Here is an 18263-nt window from a genome sequence, read left to right as displayed (position 1 = left end):
AACAGCCAAACTTTAGCGTAAAGTGCAAGGTATTTAGGAGGGGCAAATCCTTCATACACGGAATAATTTCTGTTCATTTTGATTTTAATGTTGCTCCTTACTTTCAGTACAAAAAAACTTGTTTTTTTTATTTAATTTGTGATCGATTTTCAAATAATCCGGTAAATCCGGCTTACCCTCCATGAAATATACCTCCCTCAAAATTAACTCCTCCGTGGAAATTTCATCCAACGTAAAGTGTCCCCCTCACCGTTGAATTCTCTCCAGACAGTTCCATCCTCGCTGAAAATCTCTCCCCTGAAATTTCTTGCAGACGATTCAGCCTGAAAAGTTCACTTAAGCACAATTTCATTTGAAAAGACTTTAATATCTAATCAACTTCTCGATCACTCTGGAAATGCCCCCTTCCGTGGAATTTTTTTCTTGGAAATCAAAACAAGCAGAAAACTGCCCCCAGATTTTTCCTCGGAATATCTCCACATGCAGAATTGAGTAGTCAAAGATAATTTAGGACGATTAAAAAGAATTTCGTATAGCAATTCTGTCCAATCCACTAAAGAAGATTCTCTCTATGAAAATTCACCCACGCACAAAATTTCGTCTCCTCCTGAAAAATGTCTGTATACTTCCCAATAACAAATACTATGCATAAAAACCAACAAATTTCATAACTTACAGGCCTCTCCCCAAGGACTGTGGGGAGTTATTTTACTTCTAAAAACATAGTTATTTGATCCTTTAACTATACTGAACCAATAGCTATCTCAAAATTTTGATCAGATAACTGTGGGGGGAAAGGACATTATTTCGACCATTATTTCGGTACAATCACCCCTGAAAAAAATAAAAAAATAAAAACATCCGTGATGTTTCTTCTGGCAAAAATAGCAAAATTCCACATTTTTGTATATAGGAGCTAGAAGCTTCTCTAGAGTGGAGTTCTCTGGTACGCTAAATCTGACAGTGTGATTTTCATTAAGATTTCTTGAGCTTTACGAGGGTTTTTCCACCCTTAAGATTTCTTGAGCTTTACGAGGGTTTTTCCACCCTATTTCAAAAATCCGTCAAATTTTCTCAGGCTTGCAACTATTGATGGGTAATACTAAAGTTGATAAAGCTTATATATTTGGAATCAGCATAATAAGCAAATTCTTTTGATTTATTGATATCTAAATTCCGTGTTTTAGAGTTTTGGTTATTATTCAGCCGAGTCACTCCTTACTTACAGTTCGTTACCATGAACTGCTTGACATGTGTTAGAGAAAATGCAGAAACGGTAAAAGCAAGTCAGGAATCCTTTAGTAAACTTGGTCTGGAAATTATGTGGATTTTTTTTTAGAAGGAGTCGGATATGGAGAGTAAATGTGGAACGAATGAGTAAAATAGAAATTTAACATTTGAAAATAGTAATTATATTTTTTTATTTTGTTTTTTAGTTGGAAATTTAAACTGCCAAAAGCTTAGGATAAAGAATTCAGTAATGTCTTGGTATGTTTTTAAAAGGAAGATTAGAACAGGGTGTCAAAGGAAATTGTAAGGACCCAGCATTCTACTCCTCTAGGAGTTGATTTGGGGCTTTGCGAAGGATGGGAAGATGATGAATGTTTTATGCTTGATTAAAAACAAGATTTTTACAGAAATAATTGTATAATTATTACTACGGTGGAAGGGGTGTCTTATGACGGAAGGACACCGTGAAAAAATGGGAAGGTTATTTTTGCGGTTTGGTAATTTGTTGTAGTATACCTTGTTTTAATCAATTATCTTTGGCTACCCAAAGTTGTAAAATGTAGATGAAGAATTTAATCTACTGTGCAGGTGACATTAATGTTAAAATTAACTTAAGTAGGATGACTGTGATGCGACTGAGTGGAGAGGAGGTGTGAGCATTTTAAGAAAAATGCAATACCACGCCATTCAATATAAAATTTTCTTCCTGACTTGGATAGAGAATGCCACTTGTTTGGCATCTCCAAAGACTTCTAAAAACTCGTTGGGTCCTCAGTGATTCTGTGCTTATTATTTTTCTTATGGTAACTTTTCTCTACTATGATTATTACAGTCTTTGTTATTATTATCATTAACTTTAACATTATTCTTATTGTTTATAGTATATTATTCTTATTATAACTTTTTATCTCTTACTATCTTTATTGTCTCTATGATTATTAATACGCCATCAGCTCCATTGAAGTCCGTCTAGTTTTTGCTGAGTAATCAAAATTAATTCCTATAAATACTGATACCATTCCCCCCCCCCCCTCTCTCTCTCTCTCTCTCTCTCTCTCTCTCTCTCTCTCTCTCTCTCTCTCTCTCTCTTTATTTTTGTTTATGAATTAATATTTAAACAGTATGCCCACCTTCTCCATGAAGTCTTTATGAGTATTAGTGCTTTCTATTTCTTCTAGGATTTCTTTTTTTTATGAATGTATCTTACTATCTGTCACGGACTTCGAGCATACCCGTAATTTAAAGATGGGTCGGTTGCGATCCATGGGGCTTCTTCTAGAATCTGAGTCATACTGACTATACCCAAAAATATTTTGGCAAAAAATGAAAAACTCAACAAATACTGCCTTCAATTTATGAGAAAGGGTACAAATCTACTTACTGTTTATTCATATTCTTATCAAGTCCCGTAGATCGGGATCTCGGACTAATCGACGACATTCCACTTTCTGCGTCGCTTTCTGGAAAGCGTCCGTCAAAATAAGGAACCTAGAAAGATAAATTTATTTTCTTTTACAAATAAGGTACATGGTAATAAAAACCTTAGGAAAAAGTCTTTAAGTTATTGCTGAGTACTGCTTTAACTTTTTCAATTGGCATAGGTCATGGCAGTCATTGTTATAGGAACAGAAAGTTTTCTTTCCAATTTGAAAACATTTATTTTTTACAAATAAAAAAAATAAATGGTTATTTTACTTTTCATATCTTAAGCATGAAACAAATTTTCAATTATAATTTAGCGTTTTTACTCTATTTTAGCAAAGTTACTTCTCGGTTTTATTCGGTATTTTGATTTAAAAATAGATTTGATATTTCTTTTAATGTTGGTATTTTAAGTTCGTGGAAATTTTGATTTTATCGCAGTATCTTTGAGCCTTCTCAAGTTCAGAGGAAAAAAAAATCAGCATTGTTTAAAAACTTCAAGAAGTTTAAAAATTATATGAGAACATATCTCATTTATTTTTTTTATTTTTAAGCTGAAAAAACAGTTTGTGCGTCTGTTGCAGAATATTGATGGCAAATCTTTGACCATAGTCTATATTATTCTTTATAGTAATACAGTTTTGAAGGAAATATCAGAAACAATAAACTTCGAACTTCTCATTGCTGTTTTTTAATTACTTTTGTTTTCTTATCAGTTACTATTGGTTTTGTTACAATTTACAGACTTTTCGATCGCTTTATGAAATAAAATAAAAACATAAAAAGGTGCCCTAATGCCACCAAGCTTAAAAAACTGCACTTGTCTGTGACCTTACCCCCCCCCCCCCACAACATTAAAATACCTATTACTCTGTTACAAATAAACTTACAAACTTTTGTCACTACTGCCCTTTAATGGCAGGAACATTCTTAGAAGGGGGCGACAAAAGGCTTCAATTCCCCAACCTAAAATGACAAATAAATATACAAAAAAGTGTAGAAAGATTTCAAAATTCAGAACAATGTGTTATCTTTTTCTTGGAAAACTCCATTTTATTAGCACATTAGCTATTTGTAAAGGAATTGTAGCCGTTCCTCTCCCAAAAATAAAAACATTATGTAGCCTCGTCTTCCGGTCTCTATTAGCCCTATAGGAGGCAGAGGTGTCATATTGTGCAGACAAAAAATATTTCAGTACCATTCACACAAATACTAAAATATAATTTTACGTATTATACCGGAATAAAACGACAGGTTCATTTCTAAAGAAACTTACCTTACACTTAGACTTAGCTAATGTTAAGATTTGAGCTAAAAATCACAGCTATTCAAAAGAAGATTTATCCGAATGGCCTGTGTGTGCTAGTTAAGAGTTCATAGCTGAATCTTAATCTTCTAGCGCCACTAGAATAAAAACAATTCAAATATCGCTTCAGAATAATAAATAGATAACTTAAAAAAAAAGGAACTCGTCATAGAGTTAAATTCATATACAGTTTTTCTTCCGGCTACTGGACTTGTCTATTCAAATAAAACGAACTTTGGTGATGGCTCTAACTAGCTCCAGAATTCAGCTAATTCTAATTGTGAAGAGATCTGGCGTTATCTAGAATCTTGACGTTAGCTAGATCTCCGAATAAGCTAAACCTCAACATTACCAAAACATCATTTTGAATGAGGTTAGACATTGTGAATGAGGTTGAAAAGCCCATACATACCTGATATCCTGCAGGAGGTAAGTAATAGGAAGGTGCTAGAGAGAGATCGACATGTTTCAAATTATGCTGCTTATCACCGTCTTTTAATGGAATTTCATATTTGGCAGGCAGGAAGCTCCATGAAGTGGGAAGCACGGTGTGACGCGTGTGGTAAGGTGGAGCTAAAACGAAAAGAGAGTTAATTACATGTCTAAAACATTCATTTGTTTGTGCCCAGCTTTTCTTGGGCAAATACACCTTAGGGTGGGGGGTTCTTCTTCCAAAATTGTCAAAGATTTTACGACTTTGCCTGCATTTCGCGACATTCGTGATGTACTTGGTTTTTGGAGAGATGGGACATTTGAAGAGGTATATCTTCTCCCTAAATGTGAGCAACTCACTCCCAGAATCAATTTCTGGATATATGCCTAGCTAAAGTTATGTTCAAAAAAGGTTTTCGTGTGATATAATAGAGGTTTCAGAAATGGTCTGGCCTTAAATAGATTTTCTGAAATTATCAAAATGTAACCCATTCCTGACAATAAATGAATTTCGAGAAAAAATGTTGCTATAAAAAATATTTGGTTCCAAAAAATTATATTTTAGCCATGATGAAATTGAATATCTCATAATCAAACAAGAGTTTTTGGAAAATTGATTTAACTCCAGTTATTTTAAGATGCAATATAAATTGTGCTTTCTTGCCTTGATGGACTTGTTAGACCTTTGAACATGACACAATAGCCTATTAATAGTACATTTAGCTGGTAAATGGTAGCATTTGGAAGTCCACTATTGGTATATTGCTGCAAAATCAACAGTTTAAATTAAAATAATTGAAACAATATAGAAACTAAATATTCCTAACCTTTATCATCAGCCCATTTATCCTTTTCCCGTGTCACCGGTATAATTTTATCAGTAAACAGGCGGTGATAACCTCTAAGGACTAGAACTAATTCATCCGCATCAGCATCTTCCAAGTTCAATGTAACAGGCTATAAGAGAAATAAGGTCAATTAAATCGTTTATAACATCTTAGCAGTATTACGGCATATCTTCCCCCTTAAACAAGTGATTTTGCGACAAGCGAGAAGCAGTAATTTGCATTAAAAAGACAATGTACTACCATCATTGTTTTTTTTTTTTTTTTTTTTTTTTTTTTTTTTTTTTTTTTTTTTTTTTTGTGTCAGACAATCCATTCACCCAGCCAAAATTATGGTACCACTTAGGCTTTTTTGTTAAAAAATTGGAAAATTGTCCTTTTTCAACGATTTTCAATTAATTTTCGGGGCATCTTTAATCTAAAATTAAATATAAAAAAAACAAGTTTTTTTAACTGAAAGTAAGGAGCGACATTAAAACTTAAAACGAACAGAAATTACTTCGTATATGAAAGGGGCTGCTTCCTCATAAGCGCCCCACTCTTTACGCTAAAGTTTGACTCTTTCTCTCAACTCTACTTTTTAAAACGGTAAAAAAATTTAACGTAAAGAGCGGGGCATTGATGGGGAAGCAGCCCCTGAATCACAAAAGCCGTAGAATAAATAGTTGAAATTACTAAAAGCGAGGTATTAGGAGGAGGTGAACCCCTCATAAGCGTAATAATTTCTGTTCGTTTTAAGTTTTAATGCTGCTCCTTACTTCCAGTTGAAAAAAAACTTTTTCATATTTATTTTTTCATTGTTTTTTTTTAATAATGCTAGAAAATCCTGTGCTCCCTTCATGGAAATTTTCTTCCCCAATGACAAATTCCTCGATGGAAAGTTCCCCCAACATATCCCCCTCTTTTCAACCCCTCCCCCAACCAAAAAAATCCCCCTGAAAACGTCTGTACACTACCCCATAGCCATTACTATATGTAATCACTGGTCAAAGATTGTAACTTGTAGCCCCTCCCACGGGGACTTTTGGGAAGTAAGTCGTTCCCAAAGAAATAGTTATAAGGTTTTTTGACTACTCTGAATAAAATGACTATCTCAGAATTTTGATCCGGTGGCTTTGGGAAAATAATTAGCGTGGGAGGGGGCCTAGGTGCCCTTCAATTTTTGGTCACTTAAAAAGGGCACTAGAACTTATTTCCGTTAGAACTTTTCAACATTCTAGGACAACTGGGTCCTACAACTGGAATACGATCACCACTGGAAAAAAAAAAAAAAAAACACGCATCTGATCTGCCTTCTGGAAAAAAAAAATATTAAATTCCACATTTTTGTAGATATGAGCTTGAAACTTCTACAATAGAGTTCTCTCATACGCCGAATTAATGGTGCGATTTTAGTTAAGAATCTATGACTTTTAGGGGGTGTTTCCCCCTATTTTCTAAAATAAGGCAAATTTTCTCAGGCTCATAACTTTTGATGGGTAAGACTAAACTTGATAAAACTTATATATTTAAATTTAGCATTAAAATGCGATTTTTTGATGTAAGCTATTGGTATCAAAATTCCATTTTTTAGAGTTTCGGTTACTATTGAGCCGGGTCGCTCCTTACTACAGTTCGTTACCACGAACTGTTTGATACACTATCCGCCAAATTTCAAAATTATAACTCAGTAGATAGATAGAAATGAATATCGGCTATACAGTGCAGAGATTCTATCTCGGCACTATCTCGGTTATATGCTATATATTTTATTTATTAATTGAGTAGGCTCTAAGTATTGATTGGTGAGCAGACTCTAAATATATTTTAAGTTTGAATGTATTTAATAGTTATTTATAGTTTGTTTTGTTGTTTCTTTTTTCCCAAAAAACGGGCCATTGAGCCCTTTGGGATATTTTTGTTTATAAATGGATAGATATTGATAATAAAAGGAACTTGAACTATGTCGAATGTATACTATCTCGCTTATAATTAAAATTATAGCTGGGTAGATGGATAGAAATTAATCTCGACTATACAGGGGTAGCAGAATTTTTGCCTTTCGTTGATATATTATGTTTTCCGAAATTTGGACTTTTTTGGAAAGCAAGCATTGAGATATTGTTGACTCAGTGGCAGTCATGGTTGACTTTATTTATGGTAGTGATGGTATCAGTAACTAATAGTGTCGCGAATCTTGTGCATTATTAGAGACTATGTAATCATAATATAATATCTATAACAAAAAGTGGATTTTGAAAAGTAGTTCAACTTGTTTAAAGTGTCAAGAACACAGTTTTTAGAAAATACCATGTCAAGCAGTGCTGCCCTTTAAGAATCGTTATATTCTTAGATCATAATGATGATTCTATGATAAGAATCATAAAACTGTGTCAAGAACACAGTTTTTAAAAAATACCATGTCAAGCAGTGCTGCCCTTTAAGAATCGTTATATTCTTAGATCATAATGATGATTCTATGATAAGAATCATAAAACTGTGTCAAGAACACAGTTTTTAGAAAATACCATGTCAAGCAGTGCTGCCCTTTAAGAATCGTTATATTCTTAGATCATAATGATGATTCTATGATAAGAATCATAAAACTGTGTCAAGAACACAGTTTTTAGAAAATACAATGTCAAGCAGTGCTGCCCTTTAAGAATCGTTATATTCTTAGATCATAATGATGATTCTATGATAAGAATCATAAAACTGTGTCAAGAACACAGTTTTTAAAAAATACCATGTCAAGCAGTGCTGCCCTTTAAGAATCGTTATATTCTTAGATCATAATGATGATTCTATGATAAGAATCATAAAACTGTGTCAAGAACACAGTTTTTAGAAAATACCATGTCAAGCAGTGCTGCCCTTTAAGAATCGTTATATTCTTAGATCATAATGATGATTCTATGATAAGAATCATAAAACTGTGTCAAGAACACAGTTTTTAGAAAATACCATGTCAAGCAGTGCTGCCCTTTAAGAATCGTTATATTCTTAGATCATAATGATTTCTATGATAAGAATCATAAAACTGTGTCAAGAACACAGTTTTTAGAAAATACCATGTCAAGCAGTGCTGCCCTTTAAGAATCGTTATATTCTTAGATCATAATGATGATTCTATGATAAGAATCATAAAACTGTGTCAAGAACACAGTTTTTAGAAAATACCATGTCAAGCAGTGCTGCCCTTTAAGAATCGTTATATTCTTAGATCATAATGATGATTCTATGATAAGAATCATAAAACTGTGTCAAGAACACAGTTTTTAGAAAATACCATGTCAAGCAGTGCTGCCCTTTAAGAATCGTTATATTCTTAGATCATAATGATGATTCTATGATAAGAATCATAAAACTGTGTCAAGAACACAGTTTTTAGAAAATACCATGTCAAGCAGTGCTGCCCTTTAAGAATCGTTATATTCTTAGATCATAATGATGATTCTATGATAAGAATCGTAAAACTGTGTCAAGAACACAGTTTTTAGAAAATACCATGTCAAGCAGTGCTGCCCTTTAAGAATCGTTATATTCTTAGATCATAATGATGATTCTATGATAAGAATCATAAAACTGTGTCAAGAACACAGTTTTTAGAAAATACCATGTCAAGCAGTGCTGCCCTTTAAGAATCGTTATAGTCTTAGATCATAATGATGATTCTATGATAAGAATCATAAAACTGTGTCAAGAACACAGTTTTTAGAAAATACCATGTCAAGCAGTGCTGCCCTTTAAGAATCGTTATATTCTTAGATCATAATGATGATTCTATGATAATAATCATAAAACTGTGTCAAGAACACAGTTTTTAGAAAATACCATGTCAAGCAGTGCTGCCCTTTAAGAATCGTAATCCTCAGATGATCTGTGTGATTCTTGTCTGTTCATCAGAGCAATAATCAATATAGCTTAAAATTATCTACTTGGCAGGAATAACAGACATGTTTGATTGGCACAACAAACTAATGATTGTTCGATCATTGACGCTTCTACCAAAATTGACGATGAAATTCTTAGAAACTATTGAGATATTGTGTAGCAAGAATTATATTTCTGAAAAATGATACCACTTGAAATCATTCATAATTCTCAGATGATCTGGATGATTCTTGTCTGTTGTGTGGAATAATCGTTCATGCAGATAAAAGCTATTTAATTGTCTGGAATAGCAGACGCATCGGACTGCTATTACAAATTAATTATGCCGTCGGCAATCAGTGAAGAAAAAAGTTAATTTCTGAATGATAAAGTCAATTACTAAAATGACAGGTTAACAGATTTGGACGGTTTTCGCTGATTTTCTGGGCTATTCACTTATACCGGTATATCTTATTGCTAACAGTAGCGGATGTACTCAACTGACAGATGACACCACTAGTCAAAGATGGTGCAAAAAATTACTGGTGCCATATTAATTGTAACACGAGCATTGTCACCCTTGTTGGAATTTTAATACTCAGATGATAGATAATATTCATTTGGATTAAAATACTTTTCATAAAAGTTTCCTTTTATCTGTCTTACCTATATTGTATTCTATATTAATATTGGTAAAAAAAAAGAATTAGAAGAAGATGGAACTACTTTGAAAGAACACCTGTCAGAAAATGAATCAGAAAAAAACTTTCAAAAAAAGCAATTAGTTAATGAAAACCATGAATGTTTCCCAAAAGATCTGTCAAAAGTATTTCGGAAGCTAGATAAAAGGATTGGGACAAAATTAAAGTTAAAGCGGAAATAGAAACCTTTAAAAAATAGTGTTTTGGCTGTTTCCAACGTTACTACTAAATAAACTAAGGCCGTAGAAAAGAACAAAATGAAAGCAGACATTGAAGCAGACAATTGACCAAGATACGTAAAGTACTTGAATATCTCAACATTCTGGCCACATAATTGTTTTGGTCTTGACCAGTTTACATTCAAACCAATCTTTTCTGCAGCAGACGCGAGCGTTTTCAGTGGCGTTTTGGGCTTGTTAGGGCTTTCGCATACTAGTGCCACATCTTCAGCGGGATCGACATAATTCTCAGCAAAATCAATGCTCAGCGTTGGCATCGTTGAGAGAGAGATGTTAGACAAATATTACGACCTAGACTTTCAATTTAAAGGATCGAAAAACCTTACGAAATCTACTAGTTTCCAAGCATGACTCTCAAATGATGTTTCGTGGGTGTTATAAATACAATATAATGCAGTCTACTGCTTACTAAATGTGACAAAATAAATAAAATTATGCTATTTCATGCAGTCTTTCGAACAGATCGTGGTAACAACTGTAAGTAAAGAGCGACCCGGCTCAATAGTAAGTGAAACTCTAAAATAATGGAATTTTGATACCAATAGATGTATAAAAAAAAATTGGCTTGTTGTGCTGATTTCAAATATATAAGTTTCATTAAATTTAATTTTATTTACTAAAGGCTACCAGCCTGAGAAAATTTGCCTGACTTTTGAAAAAAGGGAGAAAAACACCCTAAAATTCATAGAACCTGGACCAAAATCACACCATCAGATTCAGCGTGTCAGAAAGCCCCACCGTAGAGGTTTCAAGCTCTTATCTGCAAAAATATGGAATCCTGTATTTTTAGCCAGACGACCACGGATGCGTGTTTATTTATTTTTTTTTCAAGACGTGATCGTATCGACGATCACGTCCAAGACGTCCAAGATTTTTCCAAGACGTGATAGGAATTCTGGAAACTTTCCAGAATTCCTGTAAAAAATTCTTTTTATTTGTCCTGCTTTCTCCTTTCCGTCTCAATTTGACGCGTGGAGTTGTTAATGGTAATTGTCCAGGGTAAATTTTACCGGGATTGAATCGTCTAGAGGATATTTCTATGGGGATGGGGATTTCTCCGTGGAATTAGGGTCAAATTTTCTGGAATTACTTAAAAAATTATCAGAAATCAAATAAAAAAATTTTTTAACTGAAAATAAGGAGCAACACTAAAATTTAAAACGAATAGAAATTATTACGTATATGAAGAGGATTGCACCCTCCTCAACACCTCACTCTTTCCGCTAAAGTTTGAATTTTGTACCAATTCTTTAAGAACGACTCCTGAAACACAAGGGTTGTTTAATTAGAACAATAAGAAGGCTTTTTAAAAGTACTCAAAAACTTTAGCGCAAAGAATAAGTTGTTGAGGAGGGGACAATCCCCTTCATGTACGTAATAATTTCTGTTCGTTTTAAGTTTTAATGTTGCTCCTTACTTTCAGTTGATAAAACTTGTTTTTTTAATTTAATCGACTCTAATAAAGTAATATGTATTTGATGATAACCTAACCAAACTACATTATGGAAGGGATATTGCGAAGTGATTTCTCGTTTTTACAGACTTTTACAATAGCCAACATAAAGAATGTTAATAAAGCCTAGTTGAAATCGATATAATTCAAACAAGGTCTTCGTAAACCATGATAAACGTTTGCAAAATTACCTCTTTTAATTTCTTCATTCTGAGGTCGGTAATTGACAAAAACCCATTTGCATAAGTAGATCTGTTTCTATTTAGCGAAAGGGGAGGGGTCTGACTCTTAATACAGTTTTTTAAAATTTTCTTTCATTTTATATTTTTCTCGAAATATACTAGGGATAGCTGTCAATACATAAACTTGAGAGAAAATCACGAATAAGTCAAACGGATATTACAAAGTGGCCGCTCAATTTTATCGACTGTTATAATAACCTACAAAGGTGTAATAAAATCGTGTTAGGATCAGCAAAATTGCAAAAAATTTATGGAAAACCAAACACAGTTATCAGAGACTGTTAAGGCCGTGATTAAGTGAACTTGAAAACATCGAGGTTCAAAAACCCTGTTGTCAAAAACCCTTCAAATAGCACTTATTCATTGGCGGAAATAGCAGGTTCATTATACCATCTTGTCAATCTGGTCTCTAGGGTTGCTATCGGCGTTCTGAAACGATTCTTTCTGGCAAAAAAATTCTAAAAATTTCAGGTAGCTGAAAATATTCTATGGGACTGTTCGAAAACAGGAAAATACATCTTCTGCTCATGATCGTACCGATTTTATTCTAAAAGCAATATTCTTCATAGAGTAAACCTGTGAAAAAGAGCGAGACATTTTCTAAGATTTTTAAGCAATTAGAGGAAATATAGCAAAATCCGAGCAAACATTTTGTAGCATTTTCAAGAAGCCACGGCCTGATATTAAAAGCGGTATCTTCCGCCACTGAATACTTGAGTACTTTTTAAATATAAATTTTCAATTCTAACACGGGATTTTCGAGATCCATCAGTTCACTTAATCACGGCCTTAACAAAGATTTGAAAAATTACCTCTTTTGGTTCCTTCAGTCTTATTTCGATGCTTTGACTAGAATCATCCGCTCTCTTTGCATTTATAGAAGCTATATCTTCGATATCACAGAGTGCTACTGGCTGCTAGAATTAAAATAAAAAATAAATTTAATCATGCGGCCTTTTAGCAAGTTTTTTCAAGGTTGCTTTTCTCTATTATAGCTATATTAACTGCGGGCCAACCCAACTCAGGTCAACTGCTATAATCATTTTCTCTTTTATCCCGTACAATTTGGGGTAGAATGTCGGATCCTGGGTGGATCTGCCTGACACCACCTATCTGTTGCAAAGCTTGGCCACTTGTTCTATCACGCGCAGTACCTTCCCACTATGCACCGTCATGCCATACGAGACCTATTTCTTTCAAACATTGCATACACAACTTGATGCACACAATTATTGAAAGTCCAAAGCCCTTCAAAGCTTTATTACTCATTGTAATTTCTTTTATTATAGATAAACTTCTGTTTTGAGATTCAATAGTTGTATCTCATTTCTTGAATGGTTTGTACAGTTTTTTTTAAATCTTTAATTCAAAAACAAGATTTATACAGTAAATAGGGCATGTTTTATTAACCGTTTGCTATCAATTATCTGTACTGGTGTATTGCAATAAAAGACAAACCAATTGGCCGGATAAAAAACTTAGGGTACCGAAACCAACAGAGACTATCTAGGAGGTTGAAGTAAAGCTCAAATTTAGTACCACCAAAGTAGACTAAATATATAATATTCTCCCAAAAAGGTAGTTTATACAGACATGAAAATTAGATTTTCGTTTTCAGAAATATATAAATAAGAATTTAAAATTGTTTACGATTTATTCAATAATTTTCCATTATTGTTTAATATACATATTTGCTTGTTTTTGCATCTTTTCGTGTGCTGTGTTTCAGATATCTTGTGAAGATTCGAGGTTCTAAAATTTTTGGGAATTGGACTTTAGGCTATCGAGACACACAAATCGGAATCACATGTTTTTTTGTGCAATTAAAAATATTTAACGTTACAGATGAGGGGAGGGTGTGCCTTCCTACAATTTTTTTTTTAGAGGAATACAACGAAAATAATAATAGCCAACGTAAATCAAATTCTCCTTCCAAGGTTGCAACACCTATTACAACATTATTAATAAAATAGGTACACGACTTGAAGATGATTTTTCTTTTCCCATTTTATGAAAAGCTAACAAAATAAAAATTATCAATTCTTTCAGAACAAAATTATTTCCTTTCCTCATGTTCAAAAATAAATGAGCTATGGGAGGATACTTTGTCCTATATTTGTTTCTCAAAAACTGCCATAATCGCCTTTCATAAATTTTGAGGTATAATCCACTGTTCATAGCAGAACAAAAGAGAAAAAGACAGATTACTTTTCATTTTATTAGTTAATGCTTATAGCTAAAGCTAATTTTGATCAAATTAAACTAACCAATCAATTGAACTAAATTAGATCAATTAATTTTAACTAATTAATTAAGGAATCAGTTAAATAAAATTAGTTTAATTATTTTTCACCTTTGATGCAGTGTCCTAAGTCAATCACACCGCTTGTCAGGTGTGTCTTAGAAAGGGAAGCCAAATACTCTCCCATCCTTAAACACCTGATTGAATCCTCTGTGCTTATTTGTTAAAAAAAAAAAAAAAAAAAAAATAAAGGTTCGGCGATATATATTTTATAATGACGAACGACAAGCAGAGGTAAAAGGAACCAAACAAATCGAAAATGATAGCAATGATTATTAGTTTTTGGATTTTAACATGGATAAGATCATCAATGCCTGTCATGCCTTTGAAAATCAAAAATATGGACTAGATAAAGTGGATAAAGATGTGGATTCGTTGATAAAGAAGTTTTTGTCCCACCATATCAAAAATTAAAAGAAATAAAGGTTTGGGGAAATATCTTCCGTATTGTCAAAAGACAAGCCGAGGTACAAGAAAAAGTTTCTGTCCCACCACCTTAACAATTAAACGGAACAAAGGTGCAGTGATATGCCTTTCATAATGACAAAAAACAAGTTGAGGCAAAAGAAAAGTTTTTTGCCACTATCTGAACAATTAACAGAAACAAGGGTTCAGCGATGTCTTTCATGATTACAAAAAAACAAGCTGAGGCAAAAGTTAAAGGTCCAATAAAAGAACGTGATTTTACCAAGGTGCTACTTATAATTTAAGGTTTATTTGGACGTCATGACATCAAAAAAAGGCTCAAATTGTCTGCGTTTCGAAGGCAAGCGACAGTGAAAATCCATATATTAATGAAACCATATATTATCCATATATATATATATATATATATATATATATATATATATATATATATATATATATATATATATATATATATATATATATATCTATATATATAAAAATAAGTTGTCTGTGGATCTGTGGATCTGTGGATCAGGTGACGTAAAAAACGTAAAAAAAGGTAAAAAACTAAAAACTAAAAAAAAACTGAAAAAACTAAAAAAAGGCAAAAATTACAAAAAAACTAAAACTAATAAAAAAAAATAAAAAAGCTAAAAAACTAAAAAAACTAAAAAAACTAAAAAAATAAAAACTAAAAAAAAACCTAAACTAAAAACTAAAAAAAAAACTTAAAAAAAAGGAAAAAACTGAAAAATAGAAGAGAAAAAGAAAACTAATAAAATTAATAAAAATAAAAAAAAATAAAAAAGATAAAAACTAAAAAAGTAAAAAGAAAAAACGAAAAAAAAAGCTAAAAAAAGGTAAAAACCAATAAAAAACTAAAAAGAAAAAAAGGAAGAAAACTAAAAAAATTTTCATCTAAAAAACTAAAAAAAAACTAAAAAAGGTAAAAACTAAAAGAACTAAAAAAGAAAAAAAACTAAAAAAAGGAAAAAAACTGAAAAATAAAGGAGAAAAAGAAAACTAAAAAAATATAAATAAAAATAAAAAAAATTAAAAAGATAAAAACTTCAAAAAAAACTAAAAAGAAAAAATAAAAAAGCTAAAAAACCTAAAAAAAGGTCAAAACCAATAAAAAAAACTAAAAGGAAAAAAAGGGAAAAAATTAAAAATTTATTTCATCATATACCAATTCAAAAACGAATGTATACCGGGATGACGACCGGGACACAGGGAATATAAATGACGACCGGGACGCAGGGCTACAACTACAACGGTGACGCCGAAAATAAGTTGTCTGTCTGTCTATGGATCTGTGGATCTGTGGATCAGGTGACGTAAAAAACGTAAAAAAAGGTAAAAAACTAAAAACTAAAAAAAAAACTGAAAAAACTAAAAAAAGGCAAAAACTACAAAAAAAACTAAAAACTAATAAAAAAAATAAAAAAGCTAAAAAACTAAAAAAACTAAAAAAACTAAAAAACTAAAAACTAAAAAAAAACCTAAACTGAAAACTAAAAAAAAACTTAAAAAAAGGAAAAAACTGAAAAATAGAAGAGAAAAAGAAAACTAATAAAATTAATAAAAATAAAAAAAAATAAAAAAAATAAAAACTAAAAAAGTAAAAAGAAAAAGCGAAAAAAACTGAAAAAGCTAAAAAAAAGGTAAAAACCAATAAAAAACTAAAAAGAAAAAAAGGAAAAAACTAAAAAAATTTTCATCTAAAAAACTAAAAAAAACTAAAAAAGGTAAAAACTAAAAGAACTAAAAAAGAAAAAAAAACTAAAAAAAGGAAAAAAAACTGAAAAATAAAGGAGAAAAAGAAAACTAAAAAAATATAAATAAAAATAAAAAAAATTAAAAAGATAAAAACTTCAAAAAAAACTAAAAAGAAAAAATAAAAAAGCTAAAAAACCTAAAAAAAGGTCAAAACCAATAAAAAAAACTAAAAGGAAAAAAAGGGAAAAAATTAAAAATTTATTTCATCATATACCAATTCAAAAACGAATGTATACCGGGATGACGATCGGGACACAGGGAATATAAATGACGACCGGGACGCAGGGCTACAACTACAACGGTGACGCCGGGGGCACAGGGGGGACATAAATGACGACGGGGACACAGGCAATGTTCGATTAGCAATCACCATCAACAAAGCTCAAGGGGCAACAAAGCTCACCATCAAACAAAGACGAACGGGACGCTCAAAGAGAAATTACAGACTGGAACACTGGGACACAAATGACGACCGGGATACTGGGAATATAAATGACGACCGGGACACAGGGAATGTTCAATTAGCAATCACCATCAACAAAGCTCAAGGGCAATCATTAGAATCATGAGGTATAGGTCTGAATATGGACTGTTTTTCCCATGGACAATTATATGTTGCATGTTCAAGAGTCGGTAAACCTGACAATCTAAATAAATGACGACACTCAAAGAGAAAGCGACCGGGACAAAAGGAATGTTCGATTAGCAATCAACAAAGCACCGGGACACAGGGAGTATAAATGACGACCAGGACATAAGTAAAAAAAACTAAAAAAACTAAAAAAAAGGTAAAAACTACAAAAAAACTAAAAAGAAAAAAATATATAAAATACGATGGATATTTAAATGGCGATGGCGACTCAGGGAATGGTCGATTAGCAATCACCATCAACAAAGCTCAAGGGCAATCATTAGAATCATGAGGTATAGATCTGAATACGGATTGTTTTCCCATGGACCATTATATGTTGCATGTTCAAGAGTCGGTATACCTGACAATCTATTTATATGCACAGACAATGGGACAGCAAAGAATGTTGTATATTCGCAAGTTTTACGTAGTTAAAAACATATATATATATATATATATATATATATATATATATATATATATATATATATATATATATATATATATATATATATATATATATATATATATATATATATATATATATATCTATCTATATTCACAGGTGGGACATAGGGACACAACTACAATGGCGCGTAACTAATATGGCGCGTAACGACTTACGCGCGCGGGGGGGCTTGGGGGGGGGGGCGCGAAGCGCCCCCACCAACTAGGTGTTGGGGTGGCGCGAAGCGCCATCCCAACAGCTAGTATATATATATATATATATATATATATATATATGTTCATTTACATGTTGATTTTGTGTAGGAATAGTTGTGTTGCTTTTTGTTTTTTTTTCTCTCTTTTTTTACTATGAGCCCTTGATATTGAAAAGGCGCCTGAGAGTATTTCTTCTTTAAAAACATTCATATTGTGGTGTAGTTTCTGTAGAATTAGCAGAAGTAGGCTTAGCTTCCAGGCGTAGTCATGAGACTACGTTAGAATTTAGAAGTTTTTTTCAGGATCTACATTATATATACGGTCTATATAGCTACAGAAGGACTTAATTTTCTCTTTCGATGCTGCTTTCATAGTGTTGATTCGATTTGTAGTTACGAACATGGAACATGTCTTTGAAAAACGAAATTCCTCGAAAAATATTTATTTGAGTAAAGTAAATTGAGTACTAAGATCTTACCTCATGAGATTAAAGTTTTTGAAAAATGTCAAAGGGTAATCGTTTCAGTATCTTGTACCATAAAAAAGATATAAGATTCAATAAAAAATTTGTGGAATTTTGAAACTTTCAGTACTATAGGCCATCGTTTTTTGGAAGGAAAAATTATTCATTCTTTCATTCTCAGTCAAAACAAACGGATGAAAAATTTGGGTTGACTATGTTCTTGAATTCTTCTTTTGAGACACATGACAGGACATATTAGTTATCTTTTTCAACGCTATAAAACAGCCTCAAGATA

At 32.2% G+C, this 18263-nt stretch overlaps 1 protein-coding gene across 4 annotated transcripts in view; it reads right to left on the bottom strand.

The window, feature by feature from the left end:
* LOC136036401 (uncharacterized) overlaps positions 1–18263 on the bottom strand; it is a 425531-nt gene that overhangs the window by 65959 nt on the left and 341309 nt on the right. For 3 of the 4 annotated variants that reach the window (XM_065718603.1, XM_065718606.1, XM_065718605.1), the window contains 4 exons: positions 12535–12639; positions 5218–5347; positions 4371–4531; positions 2612–2718 (listed from right to left, as the gene is read on the bottom strand). In XM_065718603.1, coding sequence (XP_065574675.1) covers positions 2612–2718; positions 4371–4531; positions 5218–5347; positions 12535–12639 — 503 coding nt within the window. The remainder of the gene's footprint in view (positions 1–2611; positions 2719–4370; positions 4532–5217; positions 5348–12534; positions 12640–18263) is intronic. The other variant, XM_065718604.1, reaches the window with a different exon arrangement.

The sequence above is a fragment of the Artemia franciscana genome, chromosome 15 (assembly GCF_032884065.1).
Source record: "Artemia franciscana chromosome 15, ASM3288406v1, whole genome shotgun sequence".
Lineage (NCBI taxonomy): Eukaryota > Metazoa > Arthropoda > Branchiopoda > Anostraca > Artemiidae > Artemia > Artemia franciscana.
The sequence above is the reverse complement of the archived record's forward strand: the minus strand, read 5'-3'. Positions and strand labels throughout refer to the sequence as shown.